This window comes from Balaenoptera ricei, chromosome 10 (genome assembly GCF_028023285.1).
Source record: "Balaenoptera ricei isolate mBalRic1 chromosome 10, mBalRic1.hap2, whole genome shotgun sequence".
Lineage (NCBI taxonomy): Eukaryota > Metazoa > Chordata > Mammalia > Artiodactyla > Balaenopteridae > Balaenoptera > Balaenoptera ricei.
The window spans coordinates 17,949,303-17,972,203 of NC_082648.1; the positions used below are offsets into that span (position 1 = coordinate 17,949,303).

Consider the following 22,901-nt stretch of genomic DNA (forward strand, 5'->3'; position numbering starts at 1 on the left):
TTAAGAGTTCCCCTGGAGATTCTCTTGTTCACTTAGGTTTAAGAAACTCATAGAATTATTATGAGAACAATAATAATGGACACAATCCATATAAGGTGATGTGGATGTGACTGGTCTAAGTACTTAAAAATGTCAGTTCTTATTAATAAATTAGGCTTGTTTTGGTTTAGTGATGGTCAAAAAGACCTCAGAGCTGTATGGCAGTGGGAAGGGGGGAAGGATAGACCCCCAGGTTCCTTTAACTATTATTTAACTATCTTTCCTAATCTAAGACTAAGAAAAGAAGATACATGATAATATCATTTTATAGACTTGAGTATTCTTTTTGAGACCTCACCAACCTTCAGAATCCTAACTATCCAGTACTTGTACTGGCATCTCCTCAACTCCTGAGTTTAATCAAGACAGGGGACTGAAAGGGAGCCAGCTAAGATACTGGTAATAAAATAGAGACCCAGGAAATCAACATGTCTGGTTTACTGTAATAGTGTCTCCAAGAGAAAAGTGGTTCCTTCAATCAAGTAGAGAGTACCCATGGTAATTATTTTCTGCTGTTAGTGTACAAAATGCTAGTACTAAATAAAGCTGGTAGGGTCTCCTCCAAGAGAAGATGAAGAATAGTGGCTGTCACTATTGGTTTTTCCAGGCCTTGAAATTATGCCTTGATATTCTTGTGCAAAAGAAAGGCAAGTTTGCAGGATCCTCGGATCTATCTTGCTATAGGCTTTTCTGAAGCTCTTGGGGAAACAGCAATTCCCAACCATGTCTTGATCCATTGCTAAGCTTTCATATCACTATGTTTTGAAAAATCTGTGACTCATGCAGTGCTTGGAAAGAGAAACCTGACATTTTCCAGAACTTTCTCGGTAAGGTAACTCCTTATTGCCACCTTTCAAAAATGCCTCCTGCAGAGGGATTATAGAGGTTGAAAATTTTAAAGTGATATTTAGACTCATTGGCCCCAATGATCATTTGCCAGGATTTTTTTTCTGCTGTTAAATGACCTGAATTTTCCTTTAGGAGATGCAAGAGGGAAGAGATATGGGAACATATGTATATGTATAACTGATTCACTTTGTTTTGAAGCAGAAACTAACACACCATTGTAAAGCAATTATACTCCAATAAAAAAAAAAAAAATTACCTGTGCCAGAAAAGTTTTTACAAGACCATTTTTCTAAACAGGTTCAAATTAGAATTAAATATTTGATATTTGTTACTAATCTAAAATGTCAAATTACCTCATTTATTGTTAGAATAAATAGGGTAATAAAATGATCTCCTCTCTGTAAATCTACAGAAATTTATTATGCAATTGAGTTTTTTTTTTTGAAATTGAGGAATTGTGGAAGATGCATGAAGTATACCTTTTGTTTAAGTTCACATAGTTTTAGAGTCAGAAGGATGTGGGATCAATTACCAGTTCTGCCATTTCTTTGGTTGGTGGCTTTGAGCAACACACTAAATCGCTCTGAGCCTCCATTGCCTTTTCTGTACAATGGAGACTCTAACATCTACCTCTTCGAGTTGTATAGATTAAATGAGGTAAGTGTGTAAAGGATTTAGCATAGGCCAATGAAACTTAAAACATAATATTTTCTAAAATAATTATAACTTTAATGTAACTTCTTTAATTAGTATTTAATCAATTTATAATTTGTGTATATTTTTCTTAACCTGCATTTGTTGGTATTTTCAGATCAATAGTAAATAATAATGGTGATATCAGACATGCTTTTCTTCTTAGTGATTTTGAGAAAATGCTTCCAGAATATATAGTTTACATGGTTATCATTTTGAGGTAGTGTGCTTTTTCTACTTTTCAAAATCAATAATGGTTGATGAATTACATAAAAGACCTTTTTAGCATATACCAAAGTGACATTTTTTTCCTTCCTTGGCCAGTTAATAGGGTGAATTATGTTACTAGGTTAAAAAAAAGTCAAATTGTTTTTACATTCCTGTGATAAACTCCACTTGGTCATGATAAATGATTATTTTAATATAATGCTGGATTGTCTTTCCTACTATTTATTTAGGAGTTTTGCATAGATATTTATAAGTGAGTTAGTCTGTATTATTCTTTCTGTCTTATTTCTGCCTGATTTTGGGTAAATGTTATGAGTCTTCGTAAAAAAAATTGATGCATATTCCTTCTCTATGGACTGGAATAGTTTAAACAGAATAAGGATTAGCCGCTTTTTGAAATCATCTGAGTCCAAATTTTTTAGGAATAGTTCCTGGCTCTTTGAATCCTCTTCATTCTCTTTTTTTCCCTCTGGGATTCCTCCTTCAGACCTTCTAAATCTATCCTCCATAACTTTTTTTAAAAAATCAATTTATTTATTTATTTTTGGCTGCATTAGGTCTTCGTTGCTGCACGCAGGCTTTCTCTAGTTGCGGTGAGTGGGGGCTACTCTTCGTTGCGGTGCATGGGCTTCTCATTGTGGTGGCTTTTCTTGTTGCAGAGCACGGGTTCTAGGCGCGTGGGCTTCAGTACTTGTTGCACGCAGGCCCAGTAGTTGTGGCTCGCAGGCTGTAGAGTGCAGGCTCAGTAGTTGTGGTGCACGGGCTTATTTGCTCTGCAACATGTGGGATCTTCCCGGACCAGGGCTCGAACTCATGTTCCCTGCATTGGCAGATGGATTCTTTTTTTTTTTTTCCAGGTTGCATTTTTGTCTTATTAAAAAACAAAATATGCTGTTTTTCATATACTTTCTTATATGAAAAACAGCATATATTCACACTGATCAAATATTAGAACATATAAAAAATTATTCAGTGAGAAGTCTACCTCCCTTCCATGATGCTGATCTGTCCAGTTCCCACTATCACCTATTTCTGGCAACCGCTACTGCGAGTGTCTGTGTATCCTTTGAGGGTTTCTTCATGCATTTATGATTTTAGATTTTGATCCCTGCTTTCTTTTTTTTTTTAATTTTTAAATTTTATTTATTTTTTTATACAGCAGGTTCTTATTAGTCATCAATTTTATACACATCAGTGTATACATGTCAATCCCAATCTCCCAGTTCATCACACCACCACCCCCATTCCCCGCTTTCCCCACTTGGGGTCCATACGTTTGTTCTCTACATCTGTGTCTCAAGTTCTGCCCTGCAAACCGGTTCACCTGTACCATTTTTCTAGGTTCCACATATATGCATTAATATATGATATTTGTTTTTCTCTTTCTGATTTATTTCACTCTGTATGGCAGTCTCTAGATCCATCCACATCTCAACAAATGACTCAGTTTCGTTCTTTTTTATGGCTGAGTAATACTCCATTGTATATATGTACCACATCTTCTTTATCTATCCATTCGTCTGTCAGTGGGCATTTAGGTTGCTTCCATGACCTGGCTATTGTAAATAGTGCTGCAATGAACATTGGAGTGCATGTGTCTTCTTGAATTATGGTTTTCTCTGGGTATATGCCCAGTAGTGGGATTGCTGGATCATATGGTAATTCTATTTTTAGTTTTTTAAGGAACCTCCATACTGTTCTCCATAGTGGCTGTATCAATTTACATTCCCACCAACAGTGCAAGAGGGTTCCCTTTTCTCCACACCCTCTCCAACATTTGTTGTTTGTAGATTTTCTGATGGTGCCCATTCTAACTGGTGTGAGGTGATACCTCATTGTAGTTTTGATTTGCATTTCTCTAATCATTAGTGATGTTGAGCAGCTTTTCATGTACTTCTTGGCCATCTGTATGTCTTCTTTGGAGAAATGTCTATTTAGGTCTTCTGCCCATTTTTGGATTGGGTTTTTTTTTTAATATTGAGCTGCATGAGCTGTTTATATATTTTGGAGATTAATCCTTTGTCTGTTGATTCATTTGCAAATATTCGTTTGCAAATATTCTGAGGGTTGGGCAGACGGATTCTTAATCACTGTGCCACCAAGGAAGTCCCTATCCTCCATATCTTTTCAGTGTTCTTTTTTTTTTTTTGAAGCATACTCACTGTACAATATTATATGTTACAGGTGTATAATATAGTGATTCACAATTTTTAAAGATTATACTTCATTTATAGTTATAATATTTGCAATATTCCTTGTGTTGTACGATATATACTTGTAGCTTATTTTATACATAATAGTTTGTACCTCTTCATCCCCTACCCTTATGTTGCCCCTCCCCCCTTCCCTCTTCCCACTGGTAACTAGTTTGTTTTCTACATTTCAGTGTTCTTCTTATTTTCTATCAGCTTGTTCTGTGTTGCATTCCAGGTGCGTTCTAGATCTGTTTCCAATGGAAGAAGTCTCTCATCATTTAAGCTTAATTGCTGTTTAATCTGTTCATTGAATTTTTAATTTTAATGGCTTTTTTCTTTTCTAGACATTCTATTTGGTTATTTTAAATTAATTTGTTCTTTTTCCTACCTTTTAAAAAACCCATGTAAACAACTATGTAACTGCCATACAGATTACAGATCAAGACATAAAGCATGTCTATCACCCTAGAAAATTTCCTTCTGCCTCTTTCCAGACTGTAATTGCTCCCCACCAGAGCTCAGTCTGTTATGACTTATTTTATCATTGGCATGTTTTGCTTGTTGCTTAGCTTGGTATACATGGAATCATGTATAAAGATATTCTTTGGTATCTGCCTTCTTTCACTCAATATAATATTTGTGAGCTTTGGCTATGTTGTTTCATATACCAGGAATAGTATTTCCTTGTGGGAATAAGCCACCATTATTTATCCATCTTCCCATTGTTGGGCATTTGGGCTGTTTTTGTTTTTTTTGGTTTTTTCATTCTTATGAATTAAGCTGCTCTGAACATTTCTGTACAAGTCTTTTTGTGGACATAAGCACTCATTTCTCTTGAATAGGTGCCCAGGAGTGGAAATGTTGAGTCCTGGTAAAGGCACATATTTAGCCTTAGTAGAAACAGCCAGTTTTCGACCCTGGTTGTGCCATTTACACTCTCTCCAACAATGTGTGAGAGTCCCACCTTCACCAACACTTGGTATTGTTAGTCTTTGTGGTTTTAGTCATTTCAGTGGGTAGGTAGCTGTTTTTTTTTTAATTTTAATTTTTTATTTGCATTCCTGATGAAGAATGATATTGAGCACGTTTTCACATCCTTTTTGGCAAACATACATATTTTAAAATCTCTTATAGATTGTTTTATTATTTCTCATTCTTGTGCTAATATCCCTATCTGTTGTGTCTCTTGATTCCCATCCTGGTGGTTTTAATTTTGAGTGTGAGTTCACTTAATTTTTTATGTCCTCCCCAGGACATCTAGGTTGTACCCCAGAAGACTGGTTTTGCATTTGCCCTTTCCAGAACCCCAAGGATATCGATATTCTGGAGCCATTTTTATATAATATTTCAGCTTGAATATATCATCTCACCATTGTAAAGTTAGAATCATATCAAGTTTTTTAAAAAGGGAAAAGCTTATTTTCTGACTTAAAAAATCCCTATAATACTATTAAGATGTGGTATATGTAATGGGTTCTCAATGCTGATATTTCATACCAGAATGTGCTTTTCAAATCATAAAATTCTTTCACCATCATTTAATTTAAGATTCACAAAAACTCAATGAGGCCAGCAGGTGGTTGTTATCATGCCTTCTTGTTTTCCTTTTTGCAAATGAGGAGATGGAAACTCAGGCTTTCAATGATAAGTCCAAGGCCATACATTCAATATGTGATAGAATTGAAACTAGAATTCAGGTCTTCTAATTCCTGGTCCAGTTCCTTTTTCAATATATTCTACATAGACTGAAATAATTCTGTGTTATTATAGATCATATATCATATAAATAATTTATTCCCAAGAAAAGTTAAATGATTAATTTAATCATTAGTCTAGTATAGCACATGGCTATGAGTATGAGCCTGGAAATCAGATCGCCTGAGTTTGCATCTCATTTCCACTAAACCTTTGGCAAATTAGCCAATCTGTGCCTCAATTCTAAAATGGGGATAATAATGCTTACCTTATAGAGCTTCTGTCAAGATTAAATGAGAGTATACTTATAAGGCTCATATCATATCTTCTCAAGATATGTTAGCTATTATTATCCTTTCATCAAATTTTTAATGAGATGGTTTATGCAATATGCACTCTACTGATATCTGCATTGATTTCACATTGCTCCTTTCTTCTTTGCCCCCGGGAATTTGCTTCTCTTATGTTGTTTGATATAAGATGGTACTAGACACTTCAGCGATTATATGATACTTAAATCATAAATCATTCTGTCATCTCTATGTTTTATTGGCACATGTAGCTAAGCTTTATTAAAATATTATTTAAGCCAAGAATTTCCCATGAAATACTAGGCTTGCTAATTTTTCCCCTACATTTTTGGCCAAAAGCCTAGATGCCTTGCGTTTCCAATATAATATTTTACTGCATTTAATATATGCTGGAAGTTGTCAAGTGGGAACAAAGAAAAGAAGCTCCTATTTTCAGGTGAAATTGTGTCACCCCCAAATCTGCCTTCTGCCACTTTCTCCTTCCTGTTTGCCAAGGACACAGCAAATTCAGTGCCTGGGCCAAGTGCTTGGCACTTAGAAATGGAAGTGATAGATCACTGGGAGAAATGGGTCCCTCTATCTAAAGTATGCTTGTGATTGTCATATGTGTTGGGGATCCTGAAATGAGCAGGATGGTGCAGTTCTAGGTGAGTGTTACTGCTCATTTTGAATGGGTGGCTGTGAGGAAATGTCTCACAGGCTGTGTGTTATGCAGTCATTGCCACAGGGAAATAAAACTTGGGCTTAAAAAGTCAATATTTGGAAGTTACTTATGGCAGGAGATTTTGTCTTGCTTTCTTATTTTAAAAGAAAACTATATCCTTCTTTGGACTTTCCTTCTCTCTGGAGCAAAGGTAGGGTATGCGAACATGTGAAGAATGCCCAAGAGTTTAGTCAACTACCTCATTTGAGTGCTCATGTGATTGAAGAATGGTTCTCCCTCCTTCCAATTTTCCTTTTTCTTCTGAAAATAATCAGTAGCCAGCCCAGTTTCATCGCTCTTTTCCTGGAACTACTGGTTGTGATTGGGGTTTGTATTCTTGCTTTCATGGCACTCTCCAGACTGTGTGAAATTCACCTCAGCAGAAGACATTACTTCCAATTGGCTCAGACCTTCTGGTCACAGCTATTTAGGCCAGAGATTGATTCTTGACCCAAAGTGAAGTGATGCAAATTTGTCCAGTCACACATAAGATCAAAAGATTAGCTGGACAAAGTAGATTCCTTGCTTGGTACTTGGAAATAGACAATCTGAGAAGTGAAGATAGTGAGTTGTGGGCTCAGGGGCTCCAAGATTTCATCTGAGATAGGAATGGTCAGAAAGGCTACATACAAGATGAGGAAGGGGTGGACAGAGGGATGGAAATGGCAGCTCAGAAGGGAAGAGGAAGCTGAGAAGACAGAGAGTATCAGAGAGTGGACGGTCTTTAGAACTGGCCCAGTCCTCACTCTTTCTGACACCCAATAATTCTGCATTTCCTAGATTCCAATGCACAAATCTCCCTTCAATACCACCCCCATCTTTCTACTTCCATTCTCTGGTGTTTAAAAGTGCCATCTCTGGAGTCGGACAGAGATCAATGATTAAATCAATGATTTGGGGGTAATTCATTTAAATCCTAACCTCTGTTTTCTCATCTGTAAAATAAATACAATAAAGATAGTTATTTCAGAAGATTTTATACTAATTTTAATATACTAGAAAGCTTTGTACTACCCTGGCAAATAATCTCCCTGAATCACACTCTGTTACTCAAAGGTGACACTTAGCAGATACTCAACAAATTATCAATCAAGACGAAGTAACCAAAGTTTATTTTCATGCAACCTTCCTTAGTAGGGAGACAACCATCTTTCAAAAATGCCTGGTTTACTAGCTTTCATGACAATTATTATTAGTATTGTTAATTAATTAATTTATTTAAAAAAATTTTTTCACTGTGCCATGTGGCATGCAGGATCTTAGTTCCCTGACCAGGGATCGAACTCATGCCCCCTGCAGTGGAAGCCCAGAGTCTTAACCACTGGACCACCAGGGAAGTCCTCATAACAATTATTATCATCCGTTTGTTGAACTAAAAAGAACCTGCCCACCATAGCCCAGCAATGTGTTGCTACTGTTATCTTAAAAACTGGTAGAAAAGGTGGGTTGAACTTCCTATCACTGGAAATACAGTTTATTAGCGCTTCTCAGCCTTCTGGCTAAGACCAAGTGTGGAAATACATTTTATGATTTATCAAGAAGTGAAATTTCTTCCTAAGGTGATTTTTTTCTGTCTGGAAGAAACACTAAGAATATTATGATTGTAAGCATCTCTTTCTGCCATCCATTCTAAGCATTTGTATTTGACTTATCTATGCATTGTGTTAATGTGTGTTGTAAAAATTCATAGCAACTATACACTTCTTTAGGGCAGCAAGTTAAGATAGAAGTGAATCTATCTATGATATGTATGTGGGGGGGGCCCATGCATACTGAGAGGTTGGGAGATAGATTGTAACCTGTGAAAGAGGGTTAAGAGTAAACTTCACTGGAGGATTCTGTTTATGCCTACTTCCAAAGGATTGATGAACATTTCGGGTCTCTGAAAGAAAGAGATTAGGAATTTTTAAAATTGCTCTTTACTTAACTAGTGTTGGAACAAAGCTCCAACTACTATGAGTCAAAGTGCAAATACTTAGATATGGAAGAGTTGGCCTAAATCCACTTAGCCCTGATAATATTAAAGGTCAACAGTCTTTCACTTAATAAAAACTGATAACGTGTATAAATAGCACATACTGTAGCCCTAAGAGAAAAATGGAAATGAAGCAGCATTAGCCAGTGTTGCACTGTTGCTGTTATATGAACAAGTTACTTATGCGAAGGGCAGATTAAGTGATAAAAAAATAATTGTCTGAAAACAACGCTCTTTGCAATTAATATGCAGTATATATTTGGAGATGGTCTCTGATGGTTGGTGGCACTAAAATCACAGAAGGCTTTCTTCTTTGAGCCAATTAACTTATTTAGCCAGGTATGGCTCCCTTGATCTTTGTCAATTTAGAAATAGGGCATTGGTGACCATAGTGTGAATGACAAGGGAAATTAGCTATAGTCCCTAGAAAAAGAAATAATTTAAATACCATGTAGTAGATATGTAGAATGAATACATCAACTTTCATATGTCAGCGATGATGATACCTACAGGAAAAATGTGAAGGTGGCAAGGGGAGTAATCATCACAGGTAATTTGTCTTCCTTCCATATTGTGAAATACCGTTAGTGAAACCTACCCACAATGACCACATTTACACACTATAAACATTTTGGAAATATGAATTCAAACTCAGCAGAATAACGTGCAAATGATTCAACAGAGAATTCAGATGTGGGTAAAAAAAGCTTTACATCTTTTTAAAAGCCCTTAGATCACATATTGCTGATTAAACCACAAAAGAAAATCACGTTCAGCGTCCTTGTTTATATATTCTCAGCTCAGATTCAGTTCATTTCACTATGTTTCCTTTATGACGGAACTAAGGCAGTTCATTCAATGACACCGAGACGCTCGTTTTGGCAATCCAGGATAGGTTAATGTCAGCAAAGATAGGAAGCGTGTGGAAATCACCTCCAGCATGTTATGTCTCCATGTTATGCACAAGAAAAAGAAATGAGAGCGGTGACTGAGGTAGATCAGCGATTCCCAAACTTGGCTAATTATGAATCTCATCTGAAAGCATTTGCTAGAAGTACAGATATAAGCCCTTTCACTGGAGAGTTTGGGCTAGGTGAATCTTACTTATGCTTGAGCAAATCTTGTAAATGATGTACAGTTACTAAAGAAAAAATTAAACAAGTTACAGGATACAGCCTCTTGGCTACTGTTTCTTGTTCTAAAAGGCTAAGATTAGAAGATTGCATTTAACTTTGGATAATGGATTAATAAGGGAATTATTATAGTAGTATAAGTCACAGAACTCCAAAGAATGTAGTACAAAATGTCATAAAAGATATATTGGAAGGCAATCATAAGAACTAATCAATAAACCTTGGGGAAAAGTCCAGACATCCAGCTATTTAATTAGAGATGTAATACAACTTATTGATATAGTTGTTCCACTTGATGGAAACTTCCCTAGAGCCTATATATAAAACTAATAAAGTGCATGACTGTGGCAGATGTGAAACAAAATTGTCAAAGCATGATCAGGTACTGTCTTGTCAACTTGTGTTAATTTATATCTATTGATCAGTCGTGGTTGATCCCCAATGGTATTGTAAGTGAAAGAATAATCATCCTTTTTAATTAAGCAAACAAAAAGAGTAATTTATTATATAATACCAAAGCGATATATTTTCACAGTAAACACAACACAGAAAGTGAAGAGTTATAGGCACATGGTGAAATTAATCAGTGGATCAATCAACTATACTTATTAGGGCCTGCTGTGGTCCAGGCACTTGTATTATATGCCAAGGGTACAAAGACAAACAAGACTTGGTCCCAGACCTCAAGTATCAGTTACTTAGAAGGGTCTTCTCTTATCTAGTCTAGAGCGAAGTTGACTTTTATATTGATCGTGTGGAGTAGCATAAAAGTAGAGGATGCACAATCCTTTAAGAGCAGTATTTTTTCTCTCTCAACAATATCAATAATCTATTTTCATATAAAGATTTATGTATTTACTGCTTTTAACAAATATTAAGGAATTAAAATTGGTAAAATCGATTTGGTTAATTAAACGTGAAATTTGTGAATGTGAAATTTGATTAGGTAAAGGCTGGTCTTCTTCTATAGATATGTACTTATTTAGTAAAATATTATTTCAAGATGAGTCATTTCTATATTCAATAGATCATACATATAACACAATAAATGATTAAACAATTTAAAAAATCATCCTTGACTTTTCAGTCAATTTAGTTTTGTAAACAATTAAACACTCAAGTGACTAAAAGTTATGAGGAAACCAGTGACCACTTAGGTGTAAAAACAGTAAACATGACTTTCTGTTTAGTGTAATTAGATATGCTTCTGCTGATGTTGCTTGGATAGCAGTAGAATTTACAAATATTGTGAGGGATTACATCAGTGGATAAATCCCAGTTTCTCTGTGAGATTGAGGTATAACTTGGTAACAAGCATCATGTAAATTCAGCCTTACAAAGTATTTGAATGCCAGAAATACTGTGAGGAGATTGGTGGAATGTTTAGAAAATATTTTCAAGATCAAATCAATAGTTACTGATTCTGTTCTGTTTAGCTTGTAGGAAACAATAAGAGGATTTTTCTCCCAATGAAGTTTTATATATACAATGAAAGGTGACAATTTGAGCTAAATATCATAGAACATTTTTGTCCATCCCCGTGAAACTTATTTTAGGTAAACATCAGGCAAGCGTGAATACACAATACAATAAATTGAACACAAGAACTATAGGGAGGGAGCATATATTCTCTTTTTTCATCAATCATAATTCTTCACAATCTTACAATGCCCATGGATCCTCACATGAAAATCAATGATATTTATACAAACAGGTACAGAATTGCAGTAGAAAGCTTTGGCTGCTAGCATGACAGTGAAGGTAACTTTTAATATTTTTTGAATCTATTAATTTACATTTAAGCAAGCATAACACTAATATGTCATAAATTTTAATGCGCTGTGAACATGCACATTAAAATTAGAATAACATTTTTGATACACTTTTTACATGTACATTAAAATTAGAGCAGGAGGAAATGTATACATGTGTGACATCATTGGGCATAAATGTCTAAAAGAAGTACACTCTTCCACCTAGAAATAGATACTTGCTTTACATATATATGTACACCTACAGATGTATACGTATGTATGTATGTATACATATATCCTGTGAAAATAAGGCCACTTGCCTGTGCTCCCTAATTTTGAATAATGTGGAATTTTAGGGCTTGAGGAAATTTAGGGCTTGATGATTAACCACATCTAATGATTAAATAAACCATAAAAAGCTGTAGCTGACCTGCCGCTGAAAGGTTGAGCCTAATTACTCTTCGAACTTCAGTCTGGAAAGGGCACAATATGCCTGATATCTTAAGAACTCTCCTCTTACTAGACAGGGAAAAATGGAACCTTGGGTATAATTTGTCAAATTTTCAAACTCTTTTCATGATCTTTCTAGTGAAGGTTTTGGCTTTACAGCATTATTATAAATGTGATGACTTCTTGGTGACAGGAAACAATTTAAATGAAAAAAAGAGACTGCTAAAAGAAACATCAGTATTACTAATGTTAATGAATACAGAAAATATTCTCAGACCCCAGATAATGAATTTGAGTGTTTCACTTTCTAACTGACTAGAAAAGCTGTCTACCTTTTATTTTCTTCCAGTAACATCTGGAGACAAAAAGGAAAATATATTCTTATAAATCAGAGTACAATAATACTGAACACTCATTGTAACTTCTACGCCTGAGAGATATTTACCAGACTTAAACATAGCCGTTGATTTACCACTTAAAGTAGCTTACATGTTTTAATACAACCTGTTATTCTTAAAGGTGATGTGGCTTAATCTTTAGAAAAAAGCATCAGTAATAAACATATTAAGCAGTAATAGCTTGGAAAGCAAAACAAAACAAAAAACCAGGAAGAATAAATGTCAACATAGAAAACACAATATTCACTGGTAAAGTGATATTGTTACTAACTACAAAATTCCACAACATAACAAGTAAGCTTCACAAAAGCATATAAAAGTTTAAGATGCCACTTTCCAAAGGCCAAGCTGATGATCCTTTAAGTAGGTTATGACAGCATTATTTTAAATACACGTATGGTTTTAAGACATTCCTTCACATGTCTGCGCGAACAAAAGAAGCAAATACTCCATCTTCCTGGGCCAAGAGGCTTTCTGGAGTGTCATACTCTAAAATATTTCCTCGCTTCATCACAATAACTAGGTCTGCCGTCAGAATAGTGTGAACCCGATGCTGTGAGTGAAAAAAGAATAAATGTATTCGTTATAAATTTCAGGACACCAGCCAAAGCAATGGAAAATGCATATTTCACTGATTATTCAAGGACATTTCTTTATCTTGGGAAGCCAGGAGGTGCAAGAAGCACAGCCCCTCTTTTTCTTTCTTATTTAAAGTATGATTGATTTACATACTTTTAAACACCGGCCAGTATGGTCTTATATAGGCTGTATTAAATTGGGTGTAGCTAGTATAGTAGTTTCATCATTTTCATGGAAATGCGAGTAGGCTAACAAATGTTTGTCAAGTAATTAAATGATAAGAAGAGTCATCGTGAACCAGTTGGGTTATAGTTTAATCTAGACTAAAATTATCTCTTGAGTAGAGTCAATAATTCCGTGGGCTAACACACAATTTGAAGAACTCTGGAAGGTGGTTCAATTCTAGGAAGACCATGTGGGGAAGTCCATTCTGGCATGCAGTGTTAAAATGAATTATCCAGGACTTTAGGTAGGCATGCTGTCTCTTTGCCTTTAGAGATCACTGCCACTCATTCATCCTCTCTTCCCACATGGTACCCTCTGGAGAGAAGCTTTGGTGTTAGTAATTCATCATTATAAAAGCTACCACCTACTGAGCATATATTATACATTAGGTACTCCACACACATACTTGTTAATCATCAGAACATTCCTCGAATGTGGGTGTTATCTCTCTCCACTTTATAGGGGAGACCGTTGGGGTTCATAGAGATAAAGCAAAAGCGTATCACACAGATAATAAGTAGCAGAACCAGCAACCACACCAGACTTATTAACTTCAAAGTGTGAGCTATTTCCACTCTGCCATCAGACCATTTTGTTGGGAGGATCTGGTACTTAGAGGATTGTTCACTTGTCATTCTTAGCATCATGGCTAAGAATGCAGGCTCTGAAGTTAGAATGGACTCATGTTTTGGTTGTGCAATCTCGAGCAACAAACAGCTTTTGTATGCTTCACCTTTCACATCAGTGAAATGATGGTCGTCATAGTACCTGCCTTGGAGAACGGTGGTGAGGATCAAATGAGATAATCCATGTAAAAAAAAATTCAAGACTTTGTCTGATACATATGAGCAAATAATAAATGTCAGCTACTATAATTTTTTTATCGTTAGGATTTACAAGGGAAAAGTCTTTGCAGTGGACCTTTTCACTACTCTTGCTAAGATAAGTGCTGTCCAATAGAAATATAATGTGAGTCATAAATGTGAGGCACATGTAATTTTAAATCTCTTAGAAGCCACATTTTATAAGCACAAATAAACAGGTGGAATTTATTTTAGTAATGTATTTTACCAATATACCCCAAATGTTATTTCAACATGTAACCAATATAAAAATTATTAATGAGGTCTTTTACTTTCTTTTATTAGTATTAAGTCTTTGAAATCCAGTATGTATTTCACACTTACAACACCCCTCAATAGGACCAGCCACATTTCAAGTGCTCAGTAGCCACATGTGGCCAGGGCCCACCATATAGGACCTGGACTGAACAGGTCAAAACATCAGCATGAAGATGGGACTGCCGAACCTAGAAATATCATTTGTTTAGCTGATGCATAGTCTTCCAAAGTGTCTTCTCCTAACAACCCAAAGTCCAACCTAAAGCCATCCCCAGAAGCAAAGGCTTATCACTTGCCCTGGGCCATGCAGATGGGGTAGTCTCAATGCTCATGCTTTCAGAAAAACAAGCAATCCTGGCTGGCACTCACAACTAGAGGGGAAAAGCAACATGACTATGGAATGTGATAAATATGACAGCTTAGAACATTCACCACTATTTTCAACATCTATAGACAAACCTACATCATTCACTAAATACAGGTAATGAATGGTATATATTTAGGAATTATCACACTTTGAAGGATAATGTTTATCTATCTTTGAGAATGGACCAGAGCCACTTGCATCCCCATGCATTTAGAAAAAAAATAAACATAATGAGCTATTTAATAGCTGCTATGCATTTCCTTCAAAAAAATTAGTTCTTCAATAACCATATCATAGATATTTAAAAAACCTGGCTTCTAAATCCATAAACAGTGTATTATAAACATTGCCTTGATATTCTAAAATAATGTTTACTTTTAAAAATATTGAAAAACTTGGCCTATAGAAATAAATATATCAAGTGTTTATTCTATTACTCCAAAGTATTTTTCACTTGACGAAGTGTGGTATCAATTGTCATAGCAATGATGAAATTTTCAAAATGCTCCAGAGAAATTAATTTCATCAAGAGTGAAGAATAGATCATCTTCCTTAAAAAAATGCCATGCACTATTTTGGGGTATGAGCGCTGCTTTTTAGAAGCCTGAGAAAGTTATCTTTAAAGTTATTCCACAATTTTCAGTGGCAGTTACCAAAAGTAACAGAACAACTTTTATCAGGGAAGGAAAAATAGTTACTCTTAATAGAGCTGAGGATTGTTGTACAAGGGGTCTACCACAAATTGGTAGAGCTCTCCTTCCTATAAGCCTGGGAAAAGGAGTTGATCCCACAGTAATCTGTTCTCCTCCACAGCTTTCTGTGTGTCCAGGGGAAAGAACTCTAGGTATCCTGGTGGCCACCTCCACACTGGTGGTCTTGAAATGAAGAATGGGTGAAAGATATACAAGTACACAGAAAAGTATCAGTGAATGTAGGAGAACAGAAATCGGGTAAGAGAACATAATTTTTTGATGAAAAAATACAAATTATGCTCAAGTATCTTTCAGGTATTGACTAAATGGGACCACCCAACAATACCATGCTTCATGCAGAGTAAAGAAAACTAGTTCTTTGAGTAAACAAAGGTCTGTTTTTCCTCTTTTAACCTGCCTTTTTCAGGGGAGCAGGATCCTCCCCATCTCTTCAGTGAGAAAATTCTGGAAAATATTATAGGAACATTTTTCAAGTTAGCCAATTCTCTCACTCCTTAAGTCATTCACACTTTAGTGTGAATGAGTTAATCAAGTGACTCCAGGGCAGAAAGAATCACAGAGTTCGCTGGGAAAGTGAGAGAAAGTGGATTTCTTTTTACTTAGGCCCAGTTTACAGAAGGTGGGCCCGGATGGGGAATCATTTCCAGCCCCCTTGAAAAAGCTGCACTTCAAAGGGTACCCTTTCTCCCATGCATCATTCACAAAACTGGAAGCGCAAGCAAGCACTCCATACATAACGCCTATGACTCAACTGTTAAACTTAAGTAATTATTAAGTTAAACAATGCATTCTTCAGGACAGGTAAGGAACATCACGTGTACGGTACTTTAAGGACGCTTACAGAACATCCTCAAGGAAGAGAGAAATTGTTCCTTAAGATAGAGGTAAATCTGGGTCCAGGTTTTCCGACTCTCTCTCGTGCATGTATACATTTGAAAACATATTCAAGTGCCTTGTTTGTATTGAGCACGACGGAAGCACCCTGGTTGAACCGATTTGTATAATAATACCCTGGAGTTGGTTCCCTCAACACCTCCCTCCCCTCTAATCTCTGCCTTTGCTCGGCCTTACTGGGGGGAGGTCGCTAAGATAACTACCAGAGAATGGGCTACTTGGCAGAGTAGCTCAGGATGTCTACTTGTTGGTCATCACCAAAGTGGAAAAGAGGCCATTCTTGAGAGCGAGCAAGTTTGGAGCTGTATCGCACTCCACTAATATACCCTCAGATAAGACTAAAACAATGCCTGCATCCAAGATTGAAGAGACACGGTGCTGGAGAGAAAAGAAAAATGGAAAGAAGAGAAAAGAATCAGCAAGAGGGAAAATGTCTAAGCAATTCATTTAAAAAGTAGTTCTGTTAAATTTAAGCCTGAATGTCAGTAAGAATCCATCCATCTGCAAAGAGGAAGAGACAAAACCATGGCCTCTTTGAAGTAAGCTATAATGGGCATTACAAAGATTTAAGCAGTTTTTCAATTTGATTGTCTGCTCTTGCGGACAAAGGCCCTGGCAAGGCAGAACAGCTGTCTCATTGTCTTTTTGCAAGCAGCTAAGTAAATAGGAACATAGAAATTAAGTGCAAATAGTAGCAGACTAGGGAGTCAAACCAATGAATTTTGCTTCTGAAACTGATCATCAGACAATTCGATTATTAAAAAAAAGAATAATCCCATATGAACTGCCATCTGTATCTAGTGAAAAAGTACAGGCCATGACCTGCTGGAATCCCGAGACTGAGAATGTTCTTTCATTGTAACCTAGCAGAGGAAGGTAGAGCAGACAGCTTGGAAAAAAACAGTGTAAAGACTTTCAAAGCATAGCTGTTTTTTGTTTTTGTTTTTTCTTTTTTTTGTACGGATACAGAAATATTAGCAGAGAAATACATGATTCAACATATTTTAATTGCTCAAAAATAAAGAATATTGAATCTTGGAAGAAAAACCAAAGAGCAGTAAATCAACTCTGTCGCCCATACTTACAGCTATTGTAACAACGGTGCGGTCTGCAAAAGCTGTCATTACCACTTTCTGCAAAATGTTTTCCTGCCAAAAAATAAATAGAGTCTGAATTTTCTCTGGACTACTTTCTCTTGCCATAATATTGATATTGTGTCCCCAAGAACAATGCTTCAACATGCCCAATCTCTTCTGAGAACTCTCACTGCTAAGTCTTCTGCAGAAGGCCTAACAGCGAGCAGTGCCCAGCAGCAAGCTCCAGCTGGCTTCTGCAGTGTCTTCAAAATGCAAATAAAACTCAGTTTATCAACTAGGAATGACTGATAGATTTATTGCCAGGAAACTGAATGAGGAAAATGAAACCAAATGGGTGTGGAAATGCTCACTTGAGTTATGCCATTAAAAAGGATGTATTCAAAACTAATAAAACCCTAAAATAGTGTTAAGTTTTGTGTCAGAAAAGGAAAAAATCAAGTACATGCTAAAAATTTGGATTTTGACCCATAAAAGTACATTCCAGGCAGGAACTATTTTTATTCCCACCACAAACCATTGTTATCATTATATTTTAAAAGATGTCCTGGGTAAAGATTCTACCTCTCTCTTAGAAAAAAAGCTCGATTACCTAAGTCTTAAAGTGAAGGAGCTATTTCTTCCAATCACATGGTTTATTGCCAATTAATTCATTCTTATTCTCCCTCTTTCTCGCTCTCTCATCTTTACTGAGGCAGTACTATCCTTACAATAAGCCACAATATTGTCAGAACTTAGTAATTAATACTAATTTTGATGTAGTTATGTTTACTTAGTGAAATGGCTTCATTAGAAACTACTTCATTGCTTTAAATTATCTTAACTCCGAGAAGGATATATAAACTTTGAATAGGTACTTTAACTGATTAGTCTTACTTAATACAAATAAATGATGTCAAATTAGCATCTCCATATATATGGCTCTTAATAATCTTGAAACTGTTTCACCTTTTTGGGTAGTTTTATTCAATCTAAAGTGTACAGTAAGAAAAGAAATAAGATTTTTATTTTTGTCCTTTCTGATACCAAATTTTTAATATCAAGTTAACTTTTATAAGAACAACATTAATTGATAGCAGTTCAATGTGATATTTTCCCCACTCAATCACAGCCTTCCAGACAGATCCTTCTTGGACATATTTGACACTTTTTTTAAATTTAATTTTTATTTTATATTGGAGTATAGTTGACTTATAATGTTGTGTTAGTTTCAGGTGTACAGCTAAGTGATTCAGTTATACATATACATATATCCATTCTTTTTCAGATTCTTTTCCCATATAGGTTATTACAGAATATTGAATAGAGTTCCCTGTGCTATACAGTAGGTCCTTGTTGATTATCTATTTTATATACAGTAGTGTGTATATGTTAATCCCAAACTCCTAATTTATCCCTCCCCCTATTTGACACTTTTAAATGATTTCTTTCAAAAGGCAAAGTTTCTGCCTCGTTACCATGAATACGTTGAGAAGGCCATTATTAATTCTAGCCAACATTAATTATAATGACTCCATCTTCAAATTGCGTTAGAAAATGATTGGTTTCGATTATCAATAGATTCTATTAAATAGAGATTTGCATACTTCATCTTAGAACTTCCATGACACAACACTTGAATACTTGAATACAGTACAGTACTCTCATCAACTGAGCCCTGGAATTTTACTGTTCTGAGGATTTATCAAAAAGTGATGGCACTGAAAAAAATAGATATATGTGTATGTATAACTGAATCACTTTAATGTACACCTGAAACTAACACACATTGTAAATCAACTATACTTCAATAAAAAGAGGTAGAATGGAGAAAAATAAAGTAAAATAAAATAAAACTAGAAAAAAAAGTGATGACAAATTTATATGATGTTTATTGACAACAGGAGGTCCTTTACAAGAAGAGTCAAGTCTCCTTTATTGAAATTCTATTGTGCTGTATCATTGGTTGATCAAGGAGGTGGTTGAGAAGATACTCAGAACAATAGTACTGAGGATTCAGAATCCAATCAGGAAAAATAAATTGTAGTTTTCACATGCATTTCTTCAACTCATTAATTTAAAGAAGCTTAGATAATGCACTCACTGTGGCCATGTCGATGGAAGCTGTCGCTTCGTCCATGATGAGAATACTGCTCTTGCGGACAAAGGCCCTGGCAAGGCAGAACAGCTGTCTCTGTCCAACGCTAAAATTCTCCCCACCTTCAGTGACAATTGCATCTAAATCAAAAAAAGAAGCAAGGACTTCATTAAAGAAATGATACTAACATTTTCCTTGGGCAAAGTAGTAGAAAACACATTATGTCCTACAGGAACATGCTGCATATCACTTTGTACTGGTGCAAGGATTTCATATTGGAAAAGCAAAGAGGAACTTCAATTGGGGAAAATGAAGATGATCCTGGGTCACCCTGTGTTTGAAAACAGGTGGTAAATTCCCCCTTATAGTTGGATATAAAATACTGTTAAATATTTTAAAGACTGGAAGACCTTGGAGATTATTTAATTATTTAATATAATCATCCAAGGCCCAGAGAGATGATGTGGCTTGCCCAAGATCACCTAGTTAACTGGTAGTAGAGCTTGATAAGAAACAGAATATTCTCAACTCCAGTACCTGTTCTCCTTCCATTATATCATCCCCCTGGACTTTAAGCTCCTAGTGGGTAAGGACTGGGTTTGTTTTTGTTTATCAATGTATCCCCAGTACTTACCACTTGGCATCTGACATGGTAGCTGAATGAAACTTTATTGCATGGATAAATGAGTTATGTCCTCATTATAGTTTCTTTTTTTTTTTTTTTTGGTTTCAACCACATTTTATAAAGTACGACTGTGAGTTTAGCTTAAGTTCTATTTCCAAAATAATCTATATTATTAGGATTCAAACACTTTTTAGTAGGGCTCTGAGAGGAAATTTCTATTGATTATTGCCTCACTGCATCAAATTCTTATAATTTCTCATGCTTGGAGGCTATGCATCTATTCTCCAAATTTTAATGTATATAATAAATAAAAAGGAAGCGGGGCATGATGAATGTTCTTCACTAGAGTTGACATGAACCAGATCATTATCAAACCACTGATGTAATCTTTATTAAGACAATGAGCATAAACAATATTCAATTACATAGTGTAAATGCAATTCCCTGTTGCTTACACTGTACCATAACCCCCAAACACTATGCCCATGATTCAAAACACGTACATGCAGGTCTCATGTTAGTGAAGAGAACTATAAAGATGTAATTGTCTGCCTTTCCAGTTATTAATGGGGGGAGGGCAGAGTCTCTAAATACCAAGGAAAAAAGGTCTGTAAGCATTATCGCAAGTAGACTTTTCAATTTCAAGTACATTAGCTGGGCTTTCTAGAGCAGACATCAAAAATTATTATGGGAAATTTCACCCAGACCTCTGAAATTACTCCCACAGTGACACAGGCAAAGTCAGTAACACTATCCTTAAAGACACGCTGCCCCAATTTCGTTTGTGGGATGCCTTTACCTTGGGACTAAATTATAATCATAAAAGGTATTGTTTTTGAGTCCCCTTTCCCAAATAAACTAACAAATAAACATCATTTTATTTTGTGGGTTAATTAAAAAAAAAACACAAAAACTAGATGTCAAACAACACAATTTGGCAACTACATATTATGTATTAAAATTAGAATATCAACCAACTATTAATCTTTCCGATGCTTTCTTAAATGTGTTCAGGTTTTAAGGAAACAGAAGTCCAAAACTACAGATGTTCACTTTTATGAATAAAGACTATATCGTGAACTCTCTCTTGTTTCATTAATCATGTTGTTCTTTCGTTATTCACATTGCTCTTTTGTTTTTATCATCGGTTATTTGCCAGAAATTATACTACATCTGGGACTGAATTTAACTCAGGGATCGTTTGAGTACATGTTTCATATCTTACACAAGTACCCAAACTGATCCTGCAGCTAGGTAATAGAAAATAATGTCTTCCAAAAAATTATGTTATGTAAGTAAAAGGAATATGCCCTCCTGGCAGCAAAGAAAATGGTTGCTACTGTGGAGAAAATACCTGCTTCTAAATGGCACCAAGTACTCTTTGGACCTAACAGCCTTTTCAGTCCTCTTATCTACCTACTGAGGGTTAAGCGATCACGTAAATCATGTGAGTAGAATGACCACAAGGAAACATTCTAATTAAAGTGATCTATATCCATCAATGGTGGAAAGACCGAAGAGATAAATGTATTAATTGGAATATTTTGGCCTGCTTGCATAGAACAGAAGGTTGTAAGATTTCATCCTCTTGCACCCCCTGCAAAAACACTAGATTTTCAAGTGTCCTAATGACCTTTAGGAGATTATTTTAAATATAAGGATATTTAACACTAGAATTATGTGATTCCAGCAAAAAATGTAGATATGTAGAATTCATTGCATATGTAAAAAAATAAATGTATCATTTAGAAAATATACCTAGACCTCCTGGTAGGGATTTGACCATATTCTTCAACTGAGCAATTTCTAGAGCTTCCCAAAGTCTGTCATCCGTGCATTTGCACTCCGGATCTAAATTAAATCTGTAGGAAAAAAATCAGTTAATTAGTGAATAAATTTTAAAAATGATTTTTAATGTACATTTGCTTACTGCTGTTCTTTCCTTAAAGTGTAAATCCTATTTGTTTTGGTTACTGCTGTATGCCCAGGACCTACAACAGTGCTTAGGATAGAACAGGCATTCAATTCATGCTTGATGGGTGAATGAATGACCTGAATGTTATGGGCAATGGTTTTCGATGATATAATTAGTAAGTTTAAATGCATGATAAGATTTGATAAAATTCATTAAATTGGATACATCTACTTTCATATTATGTTTAATATAACTTGAATAGTGTCTAGCAAATTATTCCTACAGAACTGACATTAAATACAGAAATCTATATGGGAACATGCAATGCTATTTCAGATGAGCTATGCTGCACCAATCACAATAACAATATTCATAATAAATATATTCAGAGATATAGATTTACTATGATATTGCTAAATAATCTGATACGCCCAGAACTTTTAATTAAAGTAATTTTACAATTGAATATGGAGCAATCTTACATACATCTTCTCTTCAAGACAAGGAATATTTAGTAAAAGGTGGCAAATACTTTGCAGTTAAGTAGATAGAGGAGGGGCACAAGAGAGAACAGAGGGTGGATGGAATAAGAGCCATGATCTGGTGGACGATGACACAGTGGACTTTGGCACTGGACAAACTTTATTTGGAACGGCAGTGTTACCATTTACTAGGTATATGAACTTGGCCAAGCTACAGCTTCTCTGAGGTTCAAAATCCTCATCTGTAAAATGGGGACAATAATATGAACACTAGAGCAGTGCCCTGAGGATTTGATGAGATGATATATCAATATTTAAAGGACCTAGCAAAGAGTAGATACCTCCATTCTTTTTTTTTTTTTTTCATGAGAAACCACAAACCAGGC

At 35.5% G+C, this 22,901-nt stretch overlaps 1 protein-coding gene across 7 annotated transcripts in view; it reads right to left on the reverse strand.

Annotated features, from left to right (window-relative positions):
- Nucleotides 1-10,292: 10,292 nt before the first annotated feature.
- The window catches only part of ABCC9 (ATP binding cassette subfamily C member 9), a 142,512-nt gene continuing 129,903 nt past the window's right edge, over nucleotides 10,293-22,901 (reverse strand). For 5 of the 7 annotated variants that reach the window (XM_059935421.1, XM_059935422.1, XM_059935425.1 and 2 more), the window contains 4 exons: nucleotides 21,877-21,980; nucleotides 19,500-19,633; nucleotides 17,408-17,470; nucleotides 10,293-12,976 (listed from right to left, as the gene is read on the reverse strand). In XM_059935421.1, coding sequence (XP_059791404.1) covers nucleotides 12,839-12,976; nucleotides 17,408-17,470; nucleotides 19,500-19,633; nucleotides 21,877-21,980 — 439 coding nt within the window. In that variant the 3' untranslated portion in view covers nucleotides 10,293-12,838. Of the gene's footprint in view, nucleotides 12,977-16,525; nucleotides 16,701-17,407; nucleotides 17,471-19,499; nucleotides 19,634-21,876; nucleotides 21,981-22,901 lie in introns of all 7 variants that reach the window. The other 2 variants (XM_059935423.1, XM_059935419.1) reach the window with 1 other exon arrangement.